General features: G+C 36.1%; 1 protein-coding gene across 2 annotated transcripts in view; it reads right to left on the bottom strand.

The window, feature by feature from the left end:
- Nucleotides 1-913: 913 nt before the first annotated feature.
- KLHL4 (kelch like family member 4) overlaps nt 914-27,657 on the bottom strand; it is a 160,120-nt gene continuing 133,376 nt past the window's right edge. The window contains exons 10-11 of one of the 2 annotated variants that reach the window (XM_032757247.2): nt 5,357-5,528; nt 914-979 (exon numbers count right to left, since the gene is read on the bottom strand). In XM_032757247.2, coding sequence (XP_032613138.1) covers nt 914-979; nt 5,357-5,528 — 238 coding nt within the window. Of the gene's footprint in view, nt 980-2,376; nt 3,826-5,356; nt 5,529-27,657 lie in introns of those variants that run through there. The other variant, XM_032757246.2, reaches the window with a different exon arrangement.

The raw sequence follows: 27,657 nt of genomic DNA, 5'->3' as shown, positions 1-27,657 counted from the left end.
GCTTTTACTTTTTAATATTTACCCATTTATAACCTTCCCCATATTTAGCTATATGTACCCATTTCCCTCATTGTTTACATGTGCTGTGTGTGTGTGTGTGTGTGTGTGTTTCTGTGTGTGTGTAAGGGAAGGGATTAAGACTATGACAGAAAAAAAAAGAGAGTGTCACTATTAAACATTTAGCACCATGAGCAGGACTTTTTCCTAGTCTGTAGCAGGCCATAATCTTGAAAAACAAGCATTGTGAAGAGAGAAAAAGCTTTAATACTTTTATTAATATTACGGTAATTCATAAATCATAATTATATATATTTATGGGGTACAAAATGATATTTTGGTACATGTATACAGTGTGGGATGATTAAATCAAGCTAATTAAACATATTATCACCTTACCCATAATTCACTGTGGTGAGATATTTGAAATTTTAAAAACATTTAAAAAACTTTCCTTTGAAATATGGAGATCCATGCTTGCAAATTAGGTAGTTCATGTGATATCTTCCACAGACAAGAGGGGAGATGCTCCTTCCATCATTTAGGTTGGGACTTAGTGTCTCCAGCAATGTGGACAGGATGTAAAGAAAACTCATTACGAAGGGAAATAGCAACTGAAAAATCTCTTCTACCTCAGGTGATGTGATTGGAAGAAAGTAGACACAGAACGATGACAGTTGAGGACATATGTGTTTCATGGCCTTTTTTTTTCTTTACCTAGACTAAGGTCTCAAGGTAGCAGTCTTGTTAGAAAATTGAAAATAAAATCCAGAGTCACAGGGTTTTTTTTCTATATTGCATCTGGAACTCCAAAAGGAAACTGTCTTTCAGTGTTCCCTCCATATCAAAAAGGGGCAACAGCCACACCTGAGTCAGATTGAAAAATGGTATTGTTGTGCAGAGAAAGGATCTGAATTTAGTGCCCCAGAGTCTCCTTCAGCTTCTGTGTGGTATAGAAGTTTTGTAGAAGTTCTTGCATGCCCTGTGGAAATAAAGGAAGGTGACGGACAGTGTTAGAGAATCATCATGGTCTTAGTGATTATAGAAAAAAATCAAGAAGCAGCATTGTCTTTCAGATCTGAGTATAGTAAATATGTGAGCCCTTGCGCTCTTGAAAGAATATATAAATAACACCCTTTCCTATACATATTTGTTTAAACTAGCCCTGATAGGTTATCTCTGCTAAAGCATGTCAGCAAGGGCCCGCTCTTTCTCCTCCTTTTCCCAATTAAGTTTGACTGAGACAAGCACAGTTATGTTTGAGTGCCCTGGGCCTCTGCAGGTCCCTATTCTGATGGCTCACATCTGCTCAGATTTTGGCAGCTCATCTAGGGCATTGTCTTCTTAGTTCATTTTCTGAGGCTTAAAACAGAACCTGGGTAATTTATAAAGAAAAAGAATTAATTTCTTACAGTTAGGCAGGCTGAGAAGTCTGAGGTTGAGGGGCCATATCTGGGATGGCCTTCTTGTTGGTAAGAGCTGTCAGGTATGTCCCAAGGTAACACATAGCATCACATGACCAGGGGACATACGGTGCACCCTGAGCATGCTAGCTTAGGTCACTCTTCTTTCCTTTTCATATAAAGTCACCAGTCCCCCACTCTTATAATAATCAATTAATCCATGAATGGATTAATCCATTCAGGAGGACACAGGCCTCATGGCCCAATCACCTCTTAAGGGCCCTGCCTCTCAATACTGCTACATTAGGAATTAAGTTTCAACATGAGTTTTCGAGGGAAAAAAATATTCAAACCACAGCAGCCATAGTGGCCTGAATACCATTTTTAAATGCAGCTATGAAGGGGTAGCCCTGGGAAACATACATGTCTCTTCTACGAGTCAATACTTAATCAAGCCCAGCTATGCCATTGAGAAGAGAGTATTCAACTTTCACTTTCCTCTTGTCCATGCATGACTCTAGACACGGTCTGCCTATTGGTAGCACCTCATTGTTACTGGAGGATTGGCAAGCTAGGCTGCAAAAGGTCCTTTGATCTTTTCCACTGGTTGACACCCACATTTAACTTAACAGGCCAAGCTGTGCATTGGCAATAAAGGTTTAGGTAACTCTACTTCTACACTGATTGCAATAAGGTGTGAATTCAAAAGACCTAACAGGGCTGTAGGTGTGTTTCACAGCCTCTCTATGTCTCTATCTTCACCTCCAGAACTGCAAAAATCTATAGCTCACTCTTTAGAGTGACATCTATAGCTCACTCTTTAGAGTGTATTAGATACAATGGCAGGTGTAAGAAGAAATAAAGGAGTGGAATTTTATTTTTGTGTTTAAGTGTTTTAGTGATATAGGAAATGTAAAATCAAAAAGTCCATTCAGGTTGTACTTGATATATTCTAAAGCCACACTATAGTGAGAGGAAATAAAGTTTATTTAAATTCAATTTGTCAAAGTACAAATATCTTTGTACAACTTACGTTGTTCTTTCTTAAAACTCAAAAGCTAGTAGTATATTTTACAAGCATTTCTCCAGATTTTGATTTCACAATCCACAATAAAAAGACGGTTTAAAAGAACTTATTTATAGAAATTCTAAAATTGTGCATTTACTTGAAAAGTTACTTTCACAAAGGGTTTTTCAATATTTCATCTTAGTTGTATAATTAAGTGGAATAAATGGAAGAATTACACATAAAATACTATTCAACTAGCCATTTTTGTTATTTTGAAACTTAAAAAGTATTTTTTTTGTATAGCACACATATCCTAACATTTTCTACTGGATAATATAACAGTAACAGAAAAGCATATTTTGGTACAAAGAAGATAACAATAGAATTGACCAGGCTTATTGAATATTTTGGTGTTCCCATGTGTTAACACTGAGTAACATCCTCAATTTTAATGTACTTTAAAAATTGTTTTGTTTTTGAAAACTTGTTTAACTTAACGATATTTGTTTATAGAGTTAACATAAATGTTTGAGGAGAACATTACATTCTATACAAGTGAGGCCCTGACACTCTGAAGCTGAGGTCACAGTTTGTATCAATATGATAAATATTTATTATTTCATTGTATAAGCTGTGTATATGAAATTACAATAATATTTTACTGGTAACAAATCTAACAAGACAATATGTTAAGAAATATCAAATTTATATGTGTGCTCTGGCAGATGAGCAAACCTGTAAAAATTTTGACATACTATGATCAACATAACAAGTTTTGTCAAAGAGCCATTATTTTTTTTAGCTTCAACACAGTGAAAGCTTTCCTCTTGGTAAATGTAAGGAATTGTTTAGCTCTTTGGGATATTACTTGAATGGGAGAATAATGGCTTACTAAAAATCAGACTATTTTAAGCTTTAGATGTTACCTTTTATTATTTCTATGTTCCAGATAACAAGAGTACGTTTTTTAAAAAAAAAACTGAAAATGTTTTTAACTTCTAAGGCTCTTACCTTGAAATGTATTAATGCTTTTATAACCTGCACACTGTGGCCATCATCAATTTTCATTAAATATTTTAGAATTTTGTAGTAATGGTGCTATATCTAGACTATGGGATTCCCTTTTCTATTATCAGCTGTGAAAGCACATATTCTTAATAATTCATATGTAATTCATGTTTAAAAACATTTTGGCTTCACAAATGAAAGCAATTGTAACTATAAATTAAAACGATACAACAATTTTCCAGTCTGATTATTAATTGCAGGAAAAAGAACATGTATTTCTTTCTCCCTTTGTCCTACTCAGTTTCTTGAAATTATCCAGTTTCATTCCATTTGATAAAGATAGATAGCTTAGGGTAGCTTCACCACTACAACACATGCACCAGCTCTTCCAATGTTAACAGGAACTTCCTAAAACACAAAACAAGAAACAAAACACAGTTGGAACTCTGATTTCAGCATAATATAAAATATTACATTCAATATAGTTGAAGAAGTCCTTACTTATTTTGGTCTACATCACCTTGTCTAAAGATGAGAGAAACTGCAGCCTAGTTAACAGTGTAGTGTGGTGGAAAAAACATAGCCTTTAGAATGGTAAAAACCTGAGTTTGAGGATCAGGTGATCTTAAATAAATTTCATCTCTCTGAAAATATTCTCACTTGAAAAATTACACCTAATTATACTAACACGTCAAGGTTTTAGTGATGATTGAGTGAAATGACGAATGACAATTTGCACTTAGTAGTTATAATCCCACCATCTGTTAGTTCTCTTTCACTCTTTTCAAGATCACACGATGAAACAGTGACACAGCCAAAGATATAATCTAGGACTCTTAGCTACTTGTCTACAATCTTCAGAAAAATAAATCCCACAAGCTGGTCAAACATCTTGATTATTGTATTTGTCCTAACACCTTGCATGATATTTGTTTTCCTTCCATTTCTCGTTGGTCCTAAGCATTGATAAAATAGCAGCTACCTACATTGTAGCATTTGAGGGTTTCTGAGTCTTAATGAATCAGATTATTGGAAGAGAGAGACTAAAATCTCATTATCAGCTGTCATTATATTAGCACCAATTTATTTAGAGCTATAGAGAGCTGTACCTTGTAGAATACAGAGTAGCATGAAGTCAGTAGAAGGGAAGATGAAGTTAGGTACCAAATACAAGGTTTGCTTGTTTGTGGAGATGGTAAAGAGTTAATCATATTTTATGTTTTTTGTTAACTCATCATTTAATTGACAAAGTATTATTAAATATTTTAGAATAAATCTAGGGCTATCACTGGCAAAGCAGTCAAAAGGGTCAAATTTGCCTTTAACATCTCAAAGATGCCATTTCAATGCTGTTTTTTGTATTCTCCTTGAAATTAGTTCTAATAGATGCCCAGCACTTTTGAGAGGTTTTAATTCTGGTCCCTTATTGTTTACTAAATTATTGACTGACTGAAGAATTTAGGACTTTTGCAGTCTACACAGTCTCTATATGGTAAAGATTGAAGGCTTGTCTCCTGGGTGCCAGCCAATAAAAAGGGCAGATACTTGTGGAAGAGGATGTTGCCCTTTGGTTCTGAGGTCACAACATATACATAAAAAGTTGGCCATGGTAAAATGCTTTATTTAATTTATTTATTACTGAAGTATTTTATTGAATTCGCTTATTTTCTTTAAAGGGAATGCTTTCATGAAGTCAAGAGAATGGTCTGTCCTCTTTTATATAAGTACTGATGGGTCCTGTTATCAACTATCATGTCATATCATATCAACTAGATCAACTTGCAATTCTCTAAGGCATAGATAGAGCATATACTATAAATTTCACTAAAAGATCTTGTTAGGGCCTAGAGAAGAGAACACAATTCATTTCAAAAATATATTTTAATATCTTCTTTTTAAAACGTGAAATATAGTAATTTGAATATTTTAATTTGAATACCTCTGTCCATTCATTTCTCTGTGCATCATATGACTCAACTTTGTTCAAATAAGTATGTCCATCATATCCTCCAACCACATAGAGTTTGTCTCCAAGGGGGCACACAGCAACAGCATCTCGAGGAACACTCAGAGGTGCCACAGTTGACCATGAATCACTTTTTGGATCATACCTTAAGGGATTTAGAAAGATAATTGGGAGGAAAAGTCCAATAGAGTTACAATTGAAAATAACAGACATTCTCAAAATGTATACCTATCTGAAACACAGGATTAAAAACACTTTATACAAATATCAAGTGTAGATTGGATAATATTAAGGATCTGTACATGACAAAATTACCTTCAGCCACTAGGTGTCTCTCAAAGCATATTGAAAAAGTTTCCCTTTCCAAGATACCATGCACTTCATTAATCAGTGCTCAGATAAACTGAGGAAATTTCACATACTGTGATCCTGGCATTATATAAAAAATGTCTCCTCTCATTTAGTAGTCTGAGTGAAGAGCTCTGGTTTTTCTTTTATTATTTATTTGTCGAAGCTATACATAAGATGCCTGATCCATTTTATATGAGAACTCATATTTTAAAGTAAACCTGAATATAATTGCCTTTCTATTTTTGCTGTATGAAATGTAGTACTTTGGTTTTAATACTATTTGCAGACAGAATGGTCATAGACTTATCCTGTGTTTTTCCCTGCTGAGAGATCTTATTTATCTTCAGTGGAGTCAAGGTTTATTGTTTTCTATTTTAATCTGAAGTTAACTCCTTATCCCCAAACCTCTTTAGTAAGCAAAATGGAAAATAATTCAGTAAGTAATATTAATTAACATATTTTCTAGAAATTCTTTCCTAGCCTTTGAAGCTTATTTTTAAAAATATATAACACTAAAATCTAAAAGGTGAACAATAAAGAAAACTCATAAAATTATACACAAAAATGCTCCCTGACTTTATATTGGCCTATTTGTAAAAGCCTAATAATATATTTATTTTACAAAGGAGATTTTCATTTATCACTTTCCACTGATATATTTGTATTACCCCCTCTAACCACTGTTTGTATCTCTTTAATGATAATCTAAATCATCTGATTTCAGCTTCCATCTGAAATCAGTCTCACATTTAGAATTTTTAAAATACTATCTGAAATCAGCAATAACTCACACAACTAAAATTCTGTATCATTGAGTGTCATGTATCATATCACTTTAAATTCAGATGTTATGGTAAAAGTCAGAACCAGAAAATCCATAGCTGCATGCTCTGGCTAAGCCAAATCTTCAAAACAATTGCTATTGTTAATTGATGCTTCACTCAGCTGACAGTCAGGGTACACACACAGATGAATCATGAACCAAAACTCATAGAAAGATTTCCTCATAAATTTGCATCCAAAGACCCAAGACTTTTCTGCATGGGCATGGTACTAATGCTCAAAATCTGGCTAACATTATTATTATCTGGATACTGCTTGATTAAGAAGAGGAGTTTGGGGAATGTTGAATCTTTTGAAGAGAAACTAATTGGTAATATGGTTATCATCTCTAAAGATACACAGGAGCAGTTATTAAAGACAAAAGTAGTCACCGAATATTCAAAATTAAAATAGCATTATTTCTCTTCCTTGTTTCTCTTTTGCTTTTGTCTCCCCTTAGTTTGAATGTAAGTATATATATTCTAGTGGAAATGAAATTGAGCCTGAAGTCAAGAGAATGAGTCATGGTCTTATTTTCCCACTTAGAGTAACTAGGAATCATTTGCTAGATTCATTTGCCTGAAGTTTCTCATTAACATTATAGTAATAATGATCCCTGACCCAACCAATGTGATGGTTTTAGAAAACTTTAATTTAAATTATTATCATAAGTAATTGGGTATGCCAAAAGTGTTTTAGCAAAAAAAAAAAAAAAAAAAAGCATCAGAAAAATTGTTCAAGACGTGGAAATGAGGATTATCTGATCTGATTCCATAGAGGGTGGATGGACCTTTAAGTGACTTTTTTTTTTTTTTTTGAGACGGAGTCTCGCTCTCTCGCCCAGGCTGGAGTGCAGTTGCGCGATCTCGGCTCACTGCAAGCTCCGCCTCCCAGGTTTACGCCATTCTCCTGCCTCAGCCTCCCAAGCAGCTGGGACTAGAAGTGCCCGCCACCATGCCCGGCTAATTTTTTTGTATTTTTAGTAGAGACGGGGTTTCACCGTGTTAGCCAGGATGGTCTCGATCTCCTGACCTTGTGATCCACCTGCCTCGGCCTCCGAAAGTGCTGGGATTACAGGTGTGAGCCACTGCGCCCAGCCCCTTTAAGTGACTTTCTGCTGACAAGCCTATTTTATGACTTTGCGTGTGTGGAAGTTAAGTTGTAAAAAACTGAGTTTCCTTGTGATTTTTTTCTATAACAATACAAATTCATTTTGCCTGATAGAAATAGAATTGATTTCCACAATGTGGAAATCATGACTCCCAAAGATTAGCTTTTATTGTTCTATGTGATTTCAACTAGTTTTGCATCTTTTGAGAAATTATTTCAGCATTCAAAGTTGTCTAAGTACCTTTTATTCAAACACCCTTTTGAACTTGTTTTAACATCTTATAATTGTTTTCTTCATCTATGAATCACATAAAATGTTTAACACATGTTCATTTTATATTTTTAATTTTTTATTGATATATATTTGTACACATTTATGGGGTACATGTGATATTTTGTTACATACATAAAACGTGTCATTTTATATTTGTATGAAAGCCATGATTTTAACTTTCTGAAAATTATATTTTAGCACTAATCATTTTCTCAATGCCTTTTCAAGGAAAATGACAATAATAGCGTAATAATAGGTGATAATGTTAGTAATAAAAATAATACTGAATTATAGCAATAATACTAAAATAAAACTACCATATCCACTCCTATTGAGTAATTAACGTATGGCAAGCAATGTGGTAAGTGCATTACCACATTTTATCCTGTACCCTGTGCGATTGATACTATTATTATTCCTACTTTACACACGACGAAACTGATGTTTAGAGATGTAAAGTAATTGGGTCAAGGTCACATAATTAATAAATAGTAGATTTAAAGTTTGAACTCAGATCTGACATCTAATCTGATGCGTTTAACTACTATACTATGCATGTTTAGCATGTATAAAGTTCTCGTTTTTCTCTTTTTAAAAAAACTGTAGGAGTATGAGAAGTTTAAAAATCAGTAAATTTGGGAGTATAATTATGTCAGAAAATGAGGTTAAACATCTACTTATAGGATATGCATGTAAATATTTAATTTTGTAGTCTGTGCCAAAGATTATATCAGAAAATATAAATTAAGTTTATATTTTTAGTGGTTTGTGTAAATACATATTTAAATTGATATAGACATTTTAAACCATAATAAGGCTTGTCCTACTGTGAACACTCTATGGTGCTAAAATATGCAGCCCAATTTATTTTTTTCAAGTTTTAACACAGAATTCCACAATTTCAAGGGTTCACAGAGTAAAGCTAAGAAAATGCTGGCATTATAATAATGGGAATAAAAATGATTATTTAATTAAAATAGTTGTATATTCCACATTTTTTTGTTATGAGATGTATACTTTTTTGTGATAAAATTAACTTATATAGTTTCATACATTTAGATACAGGAAGCCAAGCTAATGCAACACAAGTTTTACCACGAAGCCCCAACAAAAAGCTTCCAAACTGCGATAGAAACAAGAAAGCACAGACTATAATGAATGAAAACGATCTTGCTAGGACTTATTACAAGAAAATTGCCATTATAAGACAGAATTATTTGTATCTCTGATTATATATTTACATGATTTACTTCTTGACAGGTACAATTTTTGTGAAGCCAGATGTGATTTTCATAGCAACAAACCTTCACAGCTTCTTATTTACTATGTATCTTTGTACAGTTCTGTGTTATTTCGGATAAAATCCTTTAGACAACTTTTAATATTTCTGTAAAAAACAACATGGGTTTTCCATATCAATCTCTCTCCTTGACCTCTTCCTCCCATGAGTTTCGCACTCCAATGCATTTTTGTTTGTTTGTTTGTCTGTTTTTTAAAGACAGAGTCTCATTCTGTTGCCCAGGCTGGAGTGCAGTTGCACGATCTCAGCTCACCATAACCTCCGCCTCCCAGGCTCAAATGATTCTCATGCCTCAGCCTCCCCAGTATCTGGGACTACAGGCATGAGCGACCATGCCCAGCTAATTTTTGTATTTTTTTAGAGATGTGGTTTTGTCATGTTGGTCAGGCTGGTCTCAATCTCCTGGCCTCAAGTGATCCACCCACCTCGGCCTCCCAGAGTGTTGGCGTTACAGGTGTGAGGCACCACGCCTGGCTCCAATGTAGTTTGAAGCGTCAATGAAATCTTAAGATACCATAATTATTTTTATACAAATTCGTTAGCACTTTTGATCAAGGCATTTTTTTCCCAAATATAATAATTCCAGATATTATATGTTTATGTTATATATGATTTAGTTTTGCCAACTATCAAGAGTTTTATAAAGAAGTTATAGGTATATATGGCTTTTAGGTGTAGAACCATAAATACTTTCACAGGCATAAGAATAGAATTCAATGCCTAGGTACCATTACTTAAAATAAAAACTGCACTTACCTTTGTTGAATACAATTATGGATTTTTAAAATATCTGTGTACATTCTCTGGTAGTCAGGCTTGTACCCTAACTTTTATGAGTTGTGTGCTGTCTATGACTTTTTGTAGTCTACAGAAGGCATCAATAAATTATCTAGGCAATTTAAAATTTTTGTGGAATCTGCCCTTTTTAAAAAAATGTCCTGCAGTGTTGTTTAAACACAGTTTAAGTCTACTGTATTCTTTGGGTTTTTCTAAAAGGAAACACGATTTGGGCCATGAATTTGGGCCATGTATTTGGTGAATCGAATACACACATGCACACACACACACACACACTCACACATACATACATCTAGAAAGCACGTATCCCTAGAAATGCCCAAGAATACATCAAGCCTTCATGCTGAGCTGACCCCAGGCACAGAACATGACCTGCTAATGTGTGATGGTCTAATGCATGAAGCCAGTCTTCAAAGGCTGGGAAGGTGTATGTTTTTTCAAAAACCCAGTTTTCAGCAAAAGATCAAAAGGCATACAAAGAAACAGAAAAAAATAAAAACAAAGACAATTTTTAAATAACAAATTAAATCTCCAGATAATCTTCCTGTAGAAATATAAAGATCTTACTTACAAGACAAGAGAAAAACAGAAATAATGGAAATAAGCTAAAAAAATTATAATAAAGAAACGTAAAAATTTTTGAACTGAAAAATAAAATGACAATTTAAAAATTCAGTAGAGGGATTCAATGAGAGACTCAAGAAACAGAAGTAAGAATAAGTGAACTTAAAGATAGGTCATTTAGGAGATATACCTAATGCTAAATGACGAGTTAATGCGTGCAGGAAATCATCATGGCACATGGATACATATGTAACAAACCTGCACATTGTGCACATGTACCCTAAAACCTAAAGTATAATAAAAAAAATAAAAAAAAAGATAGGTCATTTAAAATTATTGCGTCTGAGAAGCAAAAAGAATAAAGGAAAAATGAAGCTGGGCACGGTGGCTCATGCCTGTAATCCCAGCACTTTGGGAGGCTGAGGCAGGTGGATCACAAGGTCAGGAGTTCAAGACCAGCCTGGCCAATATGGTGAAACACCCATCTCTACTGAAAATACAAAAATTAGCCTGGTGTGGTGGTGCACACAACACCTGTAGTCCCAGCTACTCAGGAGGCTGAGGCAGGAGAATTGCTTGAACCCGAGAGGTGGAGGTTGCAGTGAGCCGAGATCTCACTACTGCACTCAAGCCTGGGTGACAGGGCGAGACTCCATCTCAAAAAAAAAAAAAAAAGAATAAATAAAAATGAATGGAGTGCCTAAGGGACTTATGGGCTAACATCCAGTGGAAAAATATATGCATTTCAAAAATCTCAGAAGAAAAAGAGAGAAAAGAACAGAAAGAATATTTGAAAAAATGATAGCTGAAAAACCATATCAAGACACATTATAAACTGTCAAAAGTCAGAGATAAAGAGATAATATTGTAAGCAAGAAGAGTAAAGCAACTTGTCACATAAAAGGAATTCTCAATGAAATGACTAACAAATTTCTCAGAAAAACCTTAGAAGACAGAGGCATTTTTTTTAAAGAGGGCAAATTAGGGGCTTTGCTGGAATGCCTCATTCACAAGGAAGTAGCAAAATAGTGTATAGAGATTCACACTGTAAACTTTTATCCAAGAAGGAACACAGGTGATTAACATAAAAGCAAAAGAAACTCCAGATACTTTGATGAATTTGGTGGCAGCAGCCTGTGCCGTGGGTTCAGTGGAAAATTGAGAGTGAGTCCCCAGTGCATGAGACAGGGAGAAAGTGTCTCCACAATACACATTCCCACTGGGGAGCTAGGCAATCTAGGCCAAGGGGGAGCTCCTTGACCCTACCAATCGCTGGATCTGATGTTGGGAGCAGTGGGGAGACCTTGAGAAGGGGTAGCAGTGGAAGTGTGTTGCATGCATTCCAGACCCTGGCTCCAATAGAAGGTGGCCAATAAATATCCTAACTATAGGAGTCTCTACTGAAATCTGTAAGCCACATGGGCAGCAGTCATTAGCTGGGCAAGTCTCCAGACTGAGATTTGTGATCTAGTCTCAAACAGGAGAGGAGTCCCCATGGCCAGAACCGAGAGAAGAGAGTGGTATGGGATTGAAGTGTGCATGCAGGAGGTGGGTGACCTCCCCTTTGCAAGACCAGGCTAGGAAGGGTATCATCTGGGAGCCCCAGTTTTTGTCCCAGCCAGGAAAGTCTTCAGCCGGGGACAGTTTTGCAATCTGAGATGTTCTGCTTGTAACTTAGCTATTTGTTTCAGCTTGCTGCCAGTAGTAGGCTTCAGGAGGGAGCTCTGCAGGGTGGAGACCCTGGAAGCAAGGCAGGTCTCACTGCCACCTGCTAAATTTTGAAGCCCAAGCCACTCCTCATTTACCATGCTGGCTCTTTGGAATGACAGAGGTGTCTCCACTCCTTCTAGTATTGCCCCAGTGGCCTGAGAACTACTTTTTATCACCCATCAGGGCTAGCACTTGCACCTGCTATTGGGGAGCCTGATTATGGGCATGCCCGATGCAGCCCCATCAAAATTTTACCCCATTACCCACCTCATAGGCAAAGCATGGGATCAGAGCCCCTGAGAGTTCCACAACCCAGAACATTCCCTGGGACATTAGAGTACTTCTCCTTGTTAGTAAAGATCAAGCATAGACCTTACTACCACCACCCCAGCTGCCTGTCACCTACAAGTGCCTTCAACTGGCCAGGAGGTCAACCTGCACAGTCCATTTCAACTGCTGACATAAGTGCACAGTGCTCGGGAAGGAAATATGCTTTGTGCAACCTCTGCTACCATCATCACCCACACCACCCCAGCTGCTTAGGAGGCCCTGAGCCTGCTCACCTGCCTTGTACATTAATACTACAACTGGCATTTGAGGAAGTCACTACACTAAGGCTATTTATAACCAAGGAAATCATACAGCGCCTAAATCACTCCTCCACCATCTCTGTCAGGGTTAGTGCTTGTGTCCACCATTGGGATATCTGAGGGTGGCCCCACCTGGTCCAGCTCTGCCCTACTTCACCACCCACTGCCTGAAGCACTAGAGGCCTTCTCCTGATAAGCAAATATAAAGCATAAACCCATCTGCTACCACCACCACCACCACCACCACTGGCTCTTACCTCCTTCAAGTGCCACGTACTGGCCTGTAGGTTAAACTGCACAACTCAATACAAAATCCATTGATACCAATGCAGATAAGCTTATGGAGACCTCTGCCACCCCAGCTCCAAAGGAGGCAGTGAGCGTGCTCACACACCTAGAACATTTCTATGACAACTGGCACTTGAGAAAATCACCACACTAAGGCTACCTATAATGAAAAAAATTCATACAGTCTTTGCCACTGAAAACACTCAGACTCAAAGCCTAATGATCTTATTCAAAATAGGTTATATTCACATCCTTTAGGGAAAAAATGTCCCATCCAAATAAAAGTAAATTTAAAAATAAGATGTGATATTTTTCTTTTCAAATGAGAAGGAACCAATAGAACAATTCTGGAAGTATAAAAGAACAGGGCGTTATAATAACCCTAAAGCATTGCACTAACTCTTTAGCAATAGTTCCTAACCAAAATGAAATACATGAAATTTCAGATAAATAATTCAAAATATTGATTTTAAAGAAGCTCAACAGGATTCAAGAGAAAGCTGAAAACCAATACAAAGAAATCAGAAAACCAATCCAGGATATGAATGATAAATTTGCCAAAGAGATAGATTTTTTAAAAAAAGAAAAAAAAAGAAACCTCTGGAAAGGAAAATTGATTGAAGGAATTACAAAATACAGATGAAATCTTCAATGATAGACTAGACCAAGCAGAAAAAAGAACCTCAGAGCTTGAAGACAGTACTTTTTAATTTATCCAGTCAGACAAAAACAAAAAAAAAAATAGAATTAAAAAGTGAACTAAGCTTTTGATAAGTATGGAACTATGTAAAATGTCCTAACTTGCAAATTATAGGTATTCCTGGGGGAGAAGAAAAAAACCCAAAGTCTGGGAAACTATTTGAGAAAATAATTATCGAAAACTTCCCTAGTCCAGGAAGAAATCTAGGTATCTTGATACAAGAAACTCAAAAAACTCCAGAGAAACATTGTAAGAAGAATCTCACCAAGACATACAGTCATCAGACTAAGTTCAATATGAAGGAAAAAATTCCTAAAATCAGCAGAAGAAAAGCATATAGTAACCTATAAAGGAAACCCCATCAGACTAACAGTGGACTTCTCAGCAGAAGCCTTACAAGCCAGAAGAGACTGGGATTTTATTTTCAAGGTGCTTAAGGAAAAAAGCTGTAAACTCTGACTTGTGTATACTGCCAGAATAAGCTTCATAAATGAAAAAGAAATAAAGTCTTTTGCAGACAAGCAAACACTGAGAAAATCTGTCACCACTAGACCAAACTTACAAGAAATGCTCAAGGAAGTTATAAACATGGATACAAAATTTGTTCAATACTTCCCATAATAAAAACATCTGAAAGTATAAAACTCAAAAGTCTTATAAAACAGTTACACAAATAAGGCTACAAAGTAGCTATATAACAATTAATATTATGACAGGAATATTAACCATGACTGAATATGGATTAAATATGCCAATTAAAATAAATAGGTTGATAAAATGGATTAAAAAAAGGATCCAACCACACACTTCTTACAAGAAACTCACCTTATTGATAAAGACACTTGGAGACTTAAGTTAATGGGGTGGAAAAAATATTCAATTTAAATGGAAAACAAAAGCAAGCCGGAGTAGTTATATCTACATCTGATCAAGCAAACTTTAAATAAACATCAGTTTAAAAAGACAAGTAATGTCATAATATAATCATGAAGAAATCAATTCAACAAAAAGATGTAATAATCCTAAATATATATGCACCAAACACTGGGGCACCCAGATTTATACAACGAATATTACTTGACTTAAGAGCTAGGCAGCAATGCAATAATAGCGGGGACTTCAACATTCCACTGACAGCACTAGGCAAATTATTGAGGCAGAAAATCAACAAAGAAACAGAGGAAAATGGCCTTGGCAAAAAATTCCTGACTAAGACCTCAAAAGCACAGGCAACAGAGGCAAAAATATACAAATGAGACTTAAGTAAAAAACTTCCGCATGGCCATGGAAAGAATCAATAGCGTGAACAGAGAATCTTCAGAATGGGACAAAATATTTGCAAAGTATGTATGTGGCAAAGGGCTAATATCTGGAATTTACAAGGAACTCAAACATTTCAGTCATAATGAGAAAAACTCAACCCCATTAAAAGTGATCAAGTAATATGAAGAGATAATTTTTAAAAACGACATATAAATGGCCAAAAAGCATATGCAAACATGCTCAACATTACTAATCATGAGAAAAATGTGAATTAAAACCACAATGAGATACCATTTTATACCAGTAAAAATGGCTATTAATAAAAAGTCAAATAATAACAGATGTTGGCAAAGATGCAGAGAAAAGGGAACACTTACACACTGTTGGTGGGAACGCAAATAAGTACAATCTTTATGGCAATCAGTATGCAGCTTTCTCAAAGAGCTAAAAATATATCTACCATTTGGTGCAGCAATCCCACTACTACATATCTACCTGAAGGAAAATACATCATTATACCAAAAGATACCTCCACTCATAGGTTTAGTGCAGCACTATTCACAATAGCAAATACATGAAATCAACCTAAATGTCCATCAATGGATGATTGGATTAAAATTACTATACACACACAAACACACACACACACACATACATACACCATGGAATACTACTCAGCCATAAAAAAATCATGTTATAAATAATCATGTATTAAACAAAATAACTCAGAAACAGGAAGTCAAATATCACATGTTCTCAGTTATAAGTGGGAGATAAATAATGCATACACATGGATATAGGAAGTGGAGTAGTAGACATTGGAGACAGAATAGTGAGGCAGGTGCAGGGTGGTGAGAAATGAAAAAGTACTTAATTGGTTCAATATATACTATTCAGATGATGGCTACACTAAAAGCCCAGACTTCTCCACTTTGCAATAGGTCTATGTTGCAAAACTGTACTTATACTGCCTAATTTTTTATTTTATTTTATTTTATTAATTTCCAGGGTACATGTGCAGGATGTGCAAGTTTGTTACATAGGTAAAGGTGTGCCACAGTGGTTTGCTGCACCTATCAATCCATCACCTAGGTATTACACCCAGCATCCATTAGCTATTCTTCCTTATGATCTCCCCGACCCCCACAGTCCCCTGACAGGCCCCAGTGTTTGTTGTTCCCCACCCTGTGTCCATGTGTTCTCATTGTTCAGCTCCCACTTATAAGTGAGAACATGAGGTGTTTAATTTTCTGTTCCTGCATTAGTTTGCTGAAGATAATGGCTTCCAGCTTCATATATGGCCATGTGAAGGATATGATTTCATTCTTTTTTATGGCTGCATAGTATCCCATGGTGTATATGTACCACATTTTCTTTATCCAGTCTATCATTGATGGGCATTTGGGTTAATTATATGTCTTTGCTACTATGAATAGTGCTGCACTGAACATATGCATGCGAGTATCTTTATAATAAAATGACTTATATGTCTTTGGGTATATACTCAGTAATGAGATTTCTGGGTCAAATGGTATTTCTGGTTCTAAATGTTTGAGGAATTGCCACACTGTCTTCCACAATGGCTGAACTAATTTACATTCCCACCAACAATGTAAAAGCATTCCTATTTCTTCAGAACCTCACCAGCATCTTTTGTTTCTTGACTTTCTAATAATTGCCATTATGATGGGCATGAGATGGTATCTCATTGTGGTTTTGATTTGCATTTATCTAATAATAAGTGATGAGCTTTTTTTCATGTTTGTTGGTCTCATGTATGTATTCTTTTGAGAAGTGTTGACAAAGCTGACAAAAACAAGCAATGGATAAAAGATTCCCTATTTAATAAATGGTGCTGGAAGAATGGTGCTGGCTAGCCATATGCAGGAAATTGAAACTGGACCCTTCCTTACACCTTATACAAAAATTAACTGAAAATGGATGACATGGTTTGGCTATGTCCACACCACATCTCATCTTGAATTGTAGCTCCCATGATTCCCACGTGTTGTGGGAAAGACCCAGTAGGAGATAATTGAATCATGGCAGCAGTTTTTCCCATACTGTTCTCATGGTAGTGAATAAGTCTCACAAGTTCTGATGGTTTTATAAGGGGAAACTCATTTTGCTTGGCTCTCTGATTCTCTCTTGGCACCACCATGTACGAAGTGCCTTTCAGCTTCTGCCATGGCCTCCACAGCCATGTGGAACTGCGAGTCCATTAAATCTCTTTTTCTTCCCAGTCTTGGGTATGTCTTTATTAGCAGTGTGAAAATGGTCTAATACAGTACATTGGTAGCAGTAGAGTGGGGCACTGCTGAAAAGATATCTGAAAATGTGGAAGTGACTTTGGAACTGGGTAACAGGCAGAGGTTGGAACAGTTTGGAAGACTCAGAAGAAGATAAGAAAATGTGGGAAAGTTTGGAACTTCCTAGAGTCTTGAGACTTGCTGAATGGCTTTGCCCCAAATGCTGACAGCAATGTGGACAATAAAGTCCAGGCTGAGGTGGTCTCAGATGGAAATGAGGAACTTGTTGGGAATCGGAGCAAAGGTGACTCTTGTTATGTTTTAGCAAAGAGACTGGCAGCATTTTGTCCCTGCCCTAGAAATTTGTGGAACTTGAAACTTGAGAGAAATTATTTAGGGTATCTGGTAGAAGAAATTTATAAGCAACAAAGCATTCAAGAGGTGCTGTTAAAGGCATTCAGTTTTATAAGGGAAGCAGAGCATAAAAGTTCAGAAAATTTTCAGCCTGACAGTGCAATAGAAAATTTCTTTTTCTGAGGAGAAATTCAAGCTGGCTGCAGAAATTTGCTTAAGTAATGAGGAGCTGAATGTTAACTGCCAAGACAATAGAGAAAACGTCTCTAGGGCATGTCAGAGATCTTCATTGCAGCCCCTCCCATCACAGGCCTGGAAGCCTAGGGGGAAAAATGTTTTCCCCATGCTGTGTGCAGCCTAGGGACTTGGTGTCCTGCATTTACAGCTGCTCCAGCTGTGGCTAAAAGGAGCAAATGCTCAGGCTGTGGCTTCAGAGGGTGCAAGCCCCAAGCCCTGGCAGCTTCCATGTGGTGTTGAGCCTGCAAGTGCACATAAGTCAATAATTGGGGTTTGGGAACCTCTGTCTAGATTTCAGAGAATGTATGGAAATGACTGGATGCCCAGGCAGAAGTTTGTTGCAGGCATAGGGCCCTCAAAGAGAACCTCTGCTAGGGCAGTGCAGAAGGGAAATGTGGGGTCAGAGCCCCCACAGAGATTCCCTACTGGGGCATCACCTAGTGGAGCTGTGAGAAGTGGGCCACCATCCTTCGGGTCCTAGAATGGTAAATCCACTGAGAGCTTGCACTGTGCACCTGCAAAAGCCTCAGACACTCAATGCCAGTCTGTGAAAGCACCTGGGAGGGAGGCTGTACCCTGCAAAGCCACAGGGCCAGAGCTGCCCAAGACCATGGGAACCCACCTCTTGCATCAGTGTGACATGGATGAGGGACATGGAGTCAAAAGTGATCATTATGGAGCTTTAAGATTTGACTGCCTTGCTGGATTTTGGACTTGCATGGGGCCTTTAGCCCCTTTGCTTTGGTCACTTTTTCCCATTTGTAATGGATGTATTTACTCAATGCCTGTACTACCATTGTATCTAGGAAGTAACTAACTTGCTTTTGATTTTACAGGCTCACAGGCAGAAGGGACTTGCCTTGTCTTGGATGAGACTTTGAACTGTGGACTTTTGAGTTAATGCTGAAATGAGTTAAGAATTTGGAGGACTGTTGGGAAGGCATGATTGGTTTTGAAATGTGAGGACATGAGATTTGGGAGTGGTCGGGGTAGAATGATATGGTTTGGCTGTGTCCCCACTCAAATCTCATCTTGAATTGTAGCTTCCATGATTCCTACATGTTGTGGGAGGAACCCAGTGGGAGATAATTGAATCACGGGGGCCTTCCCTACCTGCCTCACCTAAGATATTGTTTGCAAAAATGATTTTGTTAATTTCCAACACACTGTAATTCATATGAAAAGTGACAGTCTGTAGTTATAACAGGTGAATGTGCAATAATCTGCCTTGGAAAATTACAGACAGGAAGATAAATAGTCTAAGTAAGTGAAAACCCGGCTTAGAGTTAACACATCTGTGAACAAATGTGCAGTGCAGTTTCCCTCATACTGTTCTTTTGCTAGTGAATACGTCTCATGAGATCTGATGGTTTTATAAGGGGAAATCTGTTTTGCTTGGCTCTCTGTTTCTCTCTTGCTGCCACCATGTAAGAAGTGCCTTTTGGCTTCCAGGATGATTGTGAAGCCTCCCCAGCCACGTGGAACTGTGAGTCCATTAAACATCTTTTTCTTCCCAGTCTCAGGTATGTCTTTATCAGCAGCATGAATATAGACTAATACAATGGATTGGAGACTTAAATGTTTAACCCAAAACTATAAAAAACCCTCACCACAAACTAAGGATAAAAGAAAACTACCTCACCCTAATGAAGGTAGTATATGGAAAACCAAGAGCTACTATCATACTTAATGTAAGTATTTCCTGTAAGAACAAGAACCACTTTTACCACTTTATTCGACAATTAGAAGTTTTAAACCAGAGCAATTAGGCTAAAAAGAGAAATAAAAGTCATGCAAATTGGAAAGGAAGAAATTAAGAAAGACATCAATAAAGGGAAAGATAGCTTTTACTTGTGGAGCAGAAGCCTTAATATTGTTAAGATATCAACACACTCAGTTGGGTGTGGTGGCTCACGCCTGTAATCCTAGCACTTTGGGAGGCTGAGGCGGTCAGATTGCTTGAGTCCAGGCATTAGAGATCAGCCGGGGCAACATGGCAAAACCTTGCGCCTACAAAAATTACAAAAAGTTTTGCCGAGTGTGGTGGCACATGCCTGTAGTCTCAGCTACTAAGGAGGCTGAGGTAGGAGGATTACATGAACTTGGGGAGCATGCAGTGAACCATGATGGCACTACTGCATTCCAGCCTTGGTGACAGAGGGAGACACTGTCATTAAAAAAAAAATCAATACACAATGTGATCTACAGATTCAATGCAATTTCTATCAAAACTCCAATGGCATTTTTGGCAGAAATAGAAAAATTCATCCTAACTCCATATAGAATCTCAAGAGACCCAAAGTAGCAAAAACAATCTAGAAAATGAACAAAGTTGGAGGTTTACTGCTTCCCTGATTAAGAAGCTTAGTATACTAGCTACACTAATCACCACAGTGAGGTACTGGCATAAAGACAGACATAAAGATCAATGGAACACAGTACAGAGCCCAGAAATAAACCCTTACATATATGGTCAAAAAAATTTTGACAGTGGTGCTGAGGCCATTGAATGGGGAAAGGAGAGTCTTTTCAACACATGCTAATGGGAAAACTGGATATCCACATGCAAAAGAATAAAGTTGAATCTTTACTCAATAAAGAACAAATAAACTAATGGGTCAAAGGCCTGAAGGTAAGAGGTAGTTATAAAATTCTAGGTATAAAATATAAATAAAAAGCTTGATGAACTTGTATTTGATAATCAAAAGAACAGTCAACAAGAAAAAAATATATAAATTGAACTTCATCAAAATTAAAAATATTTGTGCATCAGAAGACATTATCAACACAGTGACCAGGAAATCCATGAAACAGGAGAGACTATTTGCAAATCATACATATGATAAGGAACTAATTTCCAGAATATGTAAGGAACTACTATAATAATAATATTCAGCCTTAAAAAGGAAATGAAATTCTGACACATATTATTACATAAACCTTGAAGAATTATGCTAATTGAGATGTGACAATCATACAATAATAACTATTTATGATTCCAATTTTATGAGGTAACTAGAATAGTCAAATTCATAGAAACAAAAAGTAGAATAGTGGTTACCAGTGGCTGTGGAGAGGTAAAAATGTACAGTTATTGTTTAATAAATACAGAGTTTCAATCTGAGCGGATGAAAAATGTTGTAGAGATGGTTGGTAGTGATATTTGCAAAACAGTGTGTATATGTCACTAAACTGTACACTTAAAATAGTTAAAATAAAAAAATCCTTATTATGTATAATTTGCCACAAAAATTAGCACTATTAGGAGGTGATTGGTTATTGCTTATGCTAACTGTAGAGAGAACTAATGTGGTTTTCTTCAGTGTCACATATATTTGACTATAGTACATTATAGTATTATAGTGTATTACAATCAAATATGTATTATCTGAGGCAGTGATTGACCATATTTATGGTTTGTAATAATCTTAAAAAAGTAAGTTGCATCTCTTAATAACTGATTTTAGAAGACGCATTGAGTTATACACTGAGTGCTAGAGAGACAGTCATTGAGAATAAATTTTTTAAAGTGCTACAGATCAGATATTCCCTATAAGAAACTATTAGCTTTAATTATCAATTATGTGTCAGTGGTACATTTATCAGAAAAAAAAAATTCATCCTTTTTCTTTAGACTCTTCTGCCTAAATTCTATCCTTTATGTCATTGTTTGACCAATTTCTTCCAAGTTGCTTTCTTCATGATATTCCAACTCTCTTCAATTTAATTTTTCCTCTGCCTAAAAGATAAAATCTCAAAACTTCTACCTTGGCATTAAGGGACATCAGACAATGTGGTCCTTAATTCTGTTCTGAGTTGTACTTCCAAATTATATTTCCATCCAAAGTGTCTGCTCTAACTGAGAAAGCTGTCTCCTTCTTTACTTCCATGGTTTTGATTGTGATTTTTTTCTCCTAAATTTGTATGCCTGCAAAATACGAATTCTACCTATTCTATAAACTTTCCTTGAGGATGCCATTCCACAATTATGTCTGTTTCCAAAATTTTGCTCACCTCACTGTAAATTTGTCATTTGGTCTTAGGTTAATATTATTTAACTATTTTGTGTACTTATACAGTTTTTCTGTCTTGAAAGGGAATGTAAATGGTATAACTACACAGTCATAACACTTATTTTAACCAAGATACACACTATTCATACAAGTGAATGTCTCCCATTCAATGAAATTACCTTTGGGAAACAAAATACTTATTGCAATAGAGTCATTGCAATAAGTATTTCTGTATATTAATAAAATACAGAATAATATTATTAATTTCTGTATAATAATTCTTTCTGTATATTTTGTGATGGTAAGTCATCATCTCTTTACAGATTAATTTCATTTGATTTTAAAAACAATAAATTTATTTTTATGTTGTTAATGCTATTTTTGAAATTTCTATTGGTGTTCAATGAACAGGTGGTATTTAGCTGCATGAATAATTTCTTTAGTGGTTATTTCTGAGATTTTGGTGCACCCATCACCAAATGTGTAGACTTTATCCCTCACCCTACTCCCACCCTTTCCCCTGAGTCCCCAAAGTTCATTGTATCATTCTCATGCCTTTGCATCCTCATAGTTTAGATCCCACTTATGAGAGCATACAATGTTTGGTTTTCCATTTCTGAGTTACTTCACTTAGAATAATGGTCTCCAATTCCATCCATGTTGCTGTGAATGCCATTATTTCATTCCTTTTTATGGCTGAGTAGTATTCCATATATCCCATTTTCTTTATCCACTCATTGATTGATAATTGACAGGCATTTGGCTGGTTCCATATTTTTGCAATTGCAAATTGTTCTGCTATAAACATGTGTGTGCAGGTATCTTTTTTGTATAATTACTTCTTTTCCTCTAGATAGATACCCAGGAGTGGTATTGCTGTTTCAAATGGTGTATCTACTTTTAGTTCTTTAAGGAATCTCCACACTGTTTTCCATAGTGGTTGTACTAGTTTACATTCCCACCAATAGTGTAAAGTGTTCCCATTTTACCACATCCATGCCAACATTTATTATGTTTTGATTTTTTGATTATGGCCATTCTTGCAGGAGTGAGGTAGTATTGCATTGTGGTTTTGATTTGCATTTCCCTGATCATTAGTGATGTTGAACATTTTAAAAATATGTTTGTTGGCCATATGTATATCTTCTTTTGAGAGTTGTCTATTCATATCCTTAGGCCCTTTCTTAATGGAATTGTTTGTTTTGTTCTTGCTAATTTGTTTGAGTTCCTTGTGGATTCCGTCCTTTGTTAGATGTAGATTGTAAAGATTTTCTCCCCCCTCTGTAGGATATCTTTTTACTCTGCTGATTATTTCTTCTGCTGTGCAGAAGGTTTTTAGTTAAGTCCCATCTATTTATCTCTGTTTTTGTTGCATTTGCTTTTGGGTTCTTGGTCATGAAGTCTTTGCCTAAGCTAATGTCTAGAAGGGTTTTTGCAATGTACCATCTAGAAATTTTATGGTTTCAGGCTTTAGATTTAAGTATTTGATTTGATCCATCTTGACTTGATTTTTGTATAGGGTTAGAGATGAGGATCCAGTTTCATTCTTCTATATGTGGCTTGCCAATTATCCCAGCACCATTTGTTGAATACAGTGTCCTTTCCCCACTTTATGTTTTTCTTTGCTCTGTCAAAGATCAGTTGACTGTAAGTATCTGCCTTTATTTCTGGGTTCTCTATTCTGTTCCATTCATCTATATGCCTAGTTTTATACCAGTACCATTTTGTTTTGGAGAGTATGGCCTTATAGTATAGTTTGAAGTTGTGTAATGTAATGCCTCTAGATTTGTTCATTTTGCTTAGTCTTGCTTTGGCTAGGCAGGCTCTTTTTTGGTTTCATATGAATTTTAGAATTGCTTTTTCTAATTCTGTGAAGAATGGTGGTGGTATTATAAAGGCAAATGCATTGAATTTGTAGACTGCTTTTGGCAGTATGGTCATTATCACAATATTGATTCTACCTATCATGAGCATGGGATGTATTTCCATTTGTTTGTGTCATCTATGTTTTCTTTCAGTAGTGTTTTGTAGTTTTCATTGTAGAGGTCTTTCACCTCCTTGGTTAAGTGTATTCCTAAGTTTTTGTTGTTGTTGTTGCAGCTATTGTAAAACGGGCTGAGTTCTTGATTTGATTCTCAGCTTGGTCACTGTTTTTGTATAGCAGAGCTACAGATTTGTGTACATTAACTTTTTTCCATAAATTATTGGAGTACAGGTGGTATTTGGTTACATGAGTAAGTTCTTTCGTGGTGATTTGTGAGATTCTGTTGCACCCATCACCCAAGTAGTATACACTGCACCATATTTGTAGTCTTTTATCCCTGGCTACCTCCCACTCTTCCCTTGCCCAGTCCCCAAAGCCCATTGTATCATTCTTATGCCTTTGTGTCCTCATAGCTTAGCTCCCACATATCAGCGAGAACATACTAGGTTTGGTTTTCCATTCCTGAGTTACTTTACTTAGAATAATAGTCTCCAATCTCATCCAGGTTGCTGCAAATGCTGTTAATTGATTCCTTTTTATGGCTGCATAGTATTCCATTGTGTATACATACCGTAGTTTCTTTATCCACTTGTTGACTGATGGGCATCTGGGTTGGTTCCACAGTTTTGCAATTGTGAATTGTGCTGCTATAAACATACATGTGCAAGTATCTTTTATGAATAATAACTTCATTTCCTCTGGGTAGATACCCAGTAGTGGTATTGCTGGGTCAAATGGTAGTTCTACTTTTAGTTCTTTAAGGAATCTTCACATTCTTTTTCATAGTGGCTATATTAGTTTACACTCCCACCAGCAGTGTAGAAATGTTCCCTGTTCACCGCATTCACACTAGCATCTACTGTTCTTTGATTTTTTTATTATGACCATTCTTGCAGGACTAAGGTGTTATTGCATTGTGGTTTTGATTTGCATTTCCCTGATCATTAGTAATGTTGAGCATTTTTTCACATGTTTGTTAGCCATTTGTATATCTTCTTTTGAGAATTCTTTATTCATTTCCTTAGCCCACTTTTTGATGGGATTGTTTGTTTATTTCTTACTGATTTGTTTGAGTTCATTGTAGATTCTGGATATTAGTCCTTTGTCAGATGTACAGATTGTGAAGATTTTCTCCCACACTGTGGGTTGTCTGTTTACTCTGCTGACTGTTCCTTTTGTCATGAAGAAGCTCTTTAGTTTAATTAGGTCCCACCTATTTATCTTTGTTTTTATTGCATGTGCTTTTGGGCTCTTGGTCATGACATCCTTGCCTAAACCAATGTCTAGAAGGGTTTTTCCAATGTTATCTTTTAGAATTTTTATAGTTTCAGGTCTTAGGTTTAAGACCTTAATCCATCTCAAGTTGATTTTGTATAAGGTGGGAGATGAGAATCCAGTTTCATTCTCCTATATGTGGCTAGCCTATAATCCCAGCATGATTTGCTGAAAACAGTGTTCTTTTCCCACTTTATGTTTTTGTTTGCTTTGTCAAAGATCAGTTGGCTGTATTTGGGTTTATTTCTCTATTTTTCTGCTCTGGTCTATGTGCCTATTTTTATACCAGTACCATGATGTTTTGGTGACTATGGCTTTATAGACTGGTTTGAAATCAGGCTGTGAGATGCCTCCAGATTTGTTCTTGTGCTTAGTCTTGCTTTGGCTATGCGGGCTCTTTTTTGGTTCCATATGAATTTTAGAATTGTTTTTTCTAATTCTGTGAAGAATAATGGTGCTATTTTGATGGGGACTGTGTTGAATTTGTAGATTGCTTTCGGCAGTATGGACATTTTCACAATGTTGATTCTACCCATCCATGAGCATGGGATGTGTTTCCATTTCCTGGTGTCATCTATGGTTTCTTTCAGCAGTGTTTTGTAGTTTTCCTTGTAGAGGTCTTTTGATCCCTTGATTATGTATATTCCTAAGTATTTTATTTTATTTTTTTTGCAGCTATTGTAATAGGGGTTGAGTTCTAGATTTGATTCTCTGCTTAGTTGCTGTTGGTGTATAGAAGAGCTACTGGTTTGTGTACATTAATCTTATGTCCAGAAACTTTGCTGAATTCTTTTATCAGTTCTAGGAGCTTTCTTGAGGAGTCTTTAGGGTTTTCAGTGTGAACGATCATATCATCAGCAAACAGTGAGACTTTGACTTCCTTTTTACTGATTTGGATGCCCTTTATTCCTTTCTCTTGTCCGATTGCTCTGGCTATGACTTCCAGTACCATGTTGAAGAAGAGTGGTGAAAGTGGGCATCCTTGTCTTGTTCCAGTTCTCAAAGGGAATGTTTTCAACTTTTCCCCATTCAGTATTGTGTTGGCTGTGGGTATGTCATAGATGGTTTTTATTACATTAAGGTATGCCCCTTGTATGCTGATTCTGCTGAGAATTTTAACCATAAATGTTGCTAGATTTTGTCAAATGCTTTTTCTGCATCTTTTGACATGATTATGTGATTTTTTAAAAAATTATTTTTATGAGGTGTATTACATTTATTGATTTGTGGATGTTAAGCAATCCCTGCATCCCTGGTATAAAACTAACTTGATCGTGGTATATTATCTTTTTGATATGCTGTTGGATTCTGTTAACTAGTATTGTATTGAGAATTTTTGCATCTATGTTCATCATGGATATTGGGCTTTAGTTTTCTTTTTTGGTTATGTTTTTTCCTGGTTTTGGTATTAATGCTGGCTTCATAGAATGAATTAGGGAGGGTTCCTTCTTTTTCTATCTTGTGGAATAGTGTCAAAAGAATTGGTATCAATTTTCCTTTGAATGTCTAGTAGAATTCCACCGTGAATCTGTCTGGTCCTGGACTTTTTTTTGTTGTTCAATCCTGTGTGTTATTGGTCTGTTCAAGGTATTAATTTTTCTGATTTAGTAGGGTTGTTTTTTTAGAGATTACCACCTTTCTAGGTTTTTATTTATGTGAGAGAAGGTTTCATAGTACCTTGAAGGATTTTGGTATGTCATTGTAAAATCTGCAATCTTAGTGAGGTATTTCTTGGTTAATCTTGCTAATGGTCTATCAGTTTTATTTATCTTTTCAAAGAACCAGCTTTTTGTTTCATTTATCTTTTGTATTTTTTTGTTTCAATTTCATTTAGTTCTGCTCTGATCTTTTTGTGATAAAATTTCCAGGTGTTTTTGTGCTTCTTGTATTTGGATGTCTAGGTCTCTAGCAAGGCCAGGGAAGCTTTCCTCAATTATCCACCCAAATATGTTTTCTAAGCTTTTAGAATTCTCTTCTTTCTCAGGAACACCTATTATTGTTAGGTTTGGTTGTTTAACATAATGCCAGACTTCGTGGAGGCTTTGTTCATATTTTCTTATTCTTTTTTCTTTGTCTTTGTAGGATTGGATTAATTAAAAAAACCTTCTCTTTTAGCTCTGAATTTCTTTCTTTCACTTGTTCAATTACATTCTGAGACTTTCTAGGGCATTTCACATTTCTAAAAGTGTGTCCAAAGTTTCCTGGATTTTTGATTTTTTTTCTTTTTTTCTTTAAGCTGTCTATTTCTTTGAACATTTCTCCCTTCACTTCTTGTATCATTTTTTGGATTTCCTTGCATTGGGCTTCGCCTTTCTCTGGTCCCTCCCTGATTAGCTTAATAACTAACCTCCTGATTCTTTTTCAGATAAATCAGTAATTTCTTCTTGGTTTG

The sequence above is a fragment of the Hylobates moloch genome, unplaced genomic scaffold (assembly GCF_009828535.3).
Source record: "Hylobates moloch isolate HMO894 unplaced genomic scaffold, HMol_V3 SCAFFOLD_7, whole genome shotgun sequence".
In the NCBI taxonomy this organism is placed as follows: domain Eukaryota; kingdom Metazoa; phylum Chordata; class Mammalia; order Primates; family Hylobatidae; genus Hylobates; species Hylobates moloch.
This window is presented reverse-complemented; position numbering and strand designations above follow the sequence as displayed.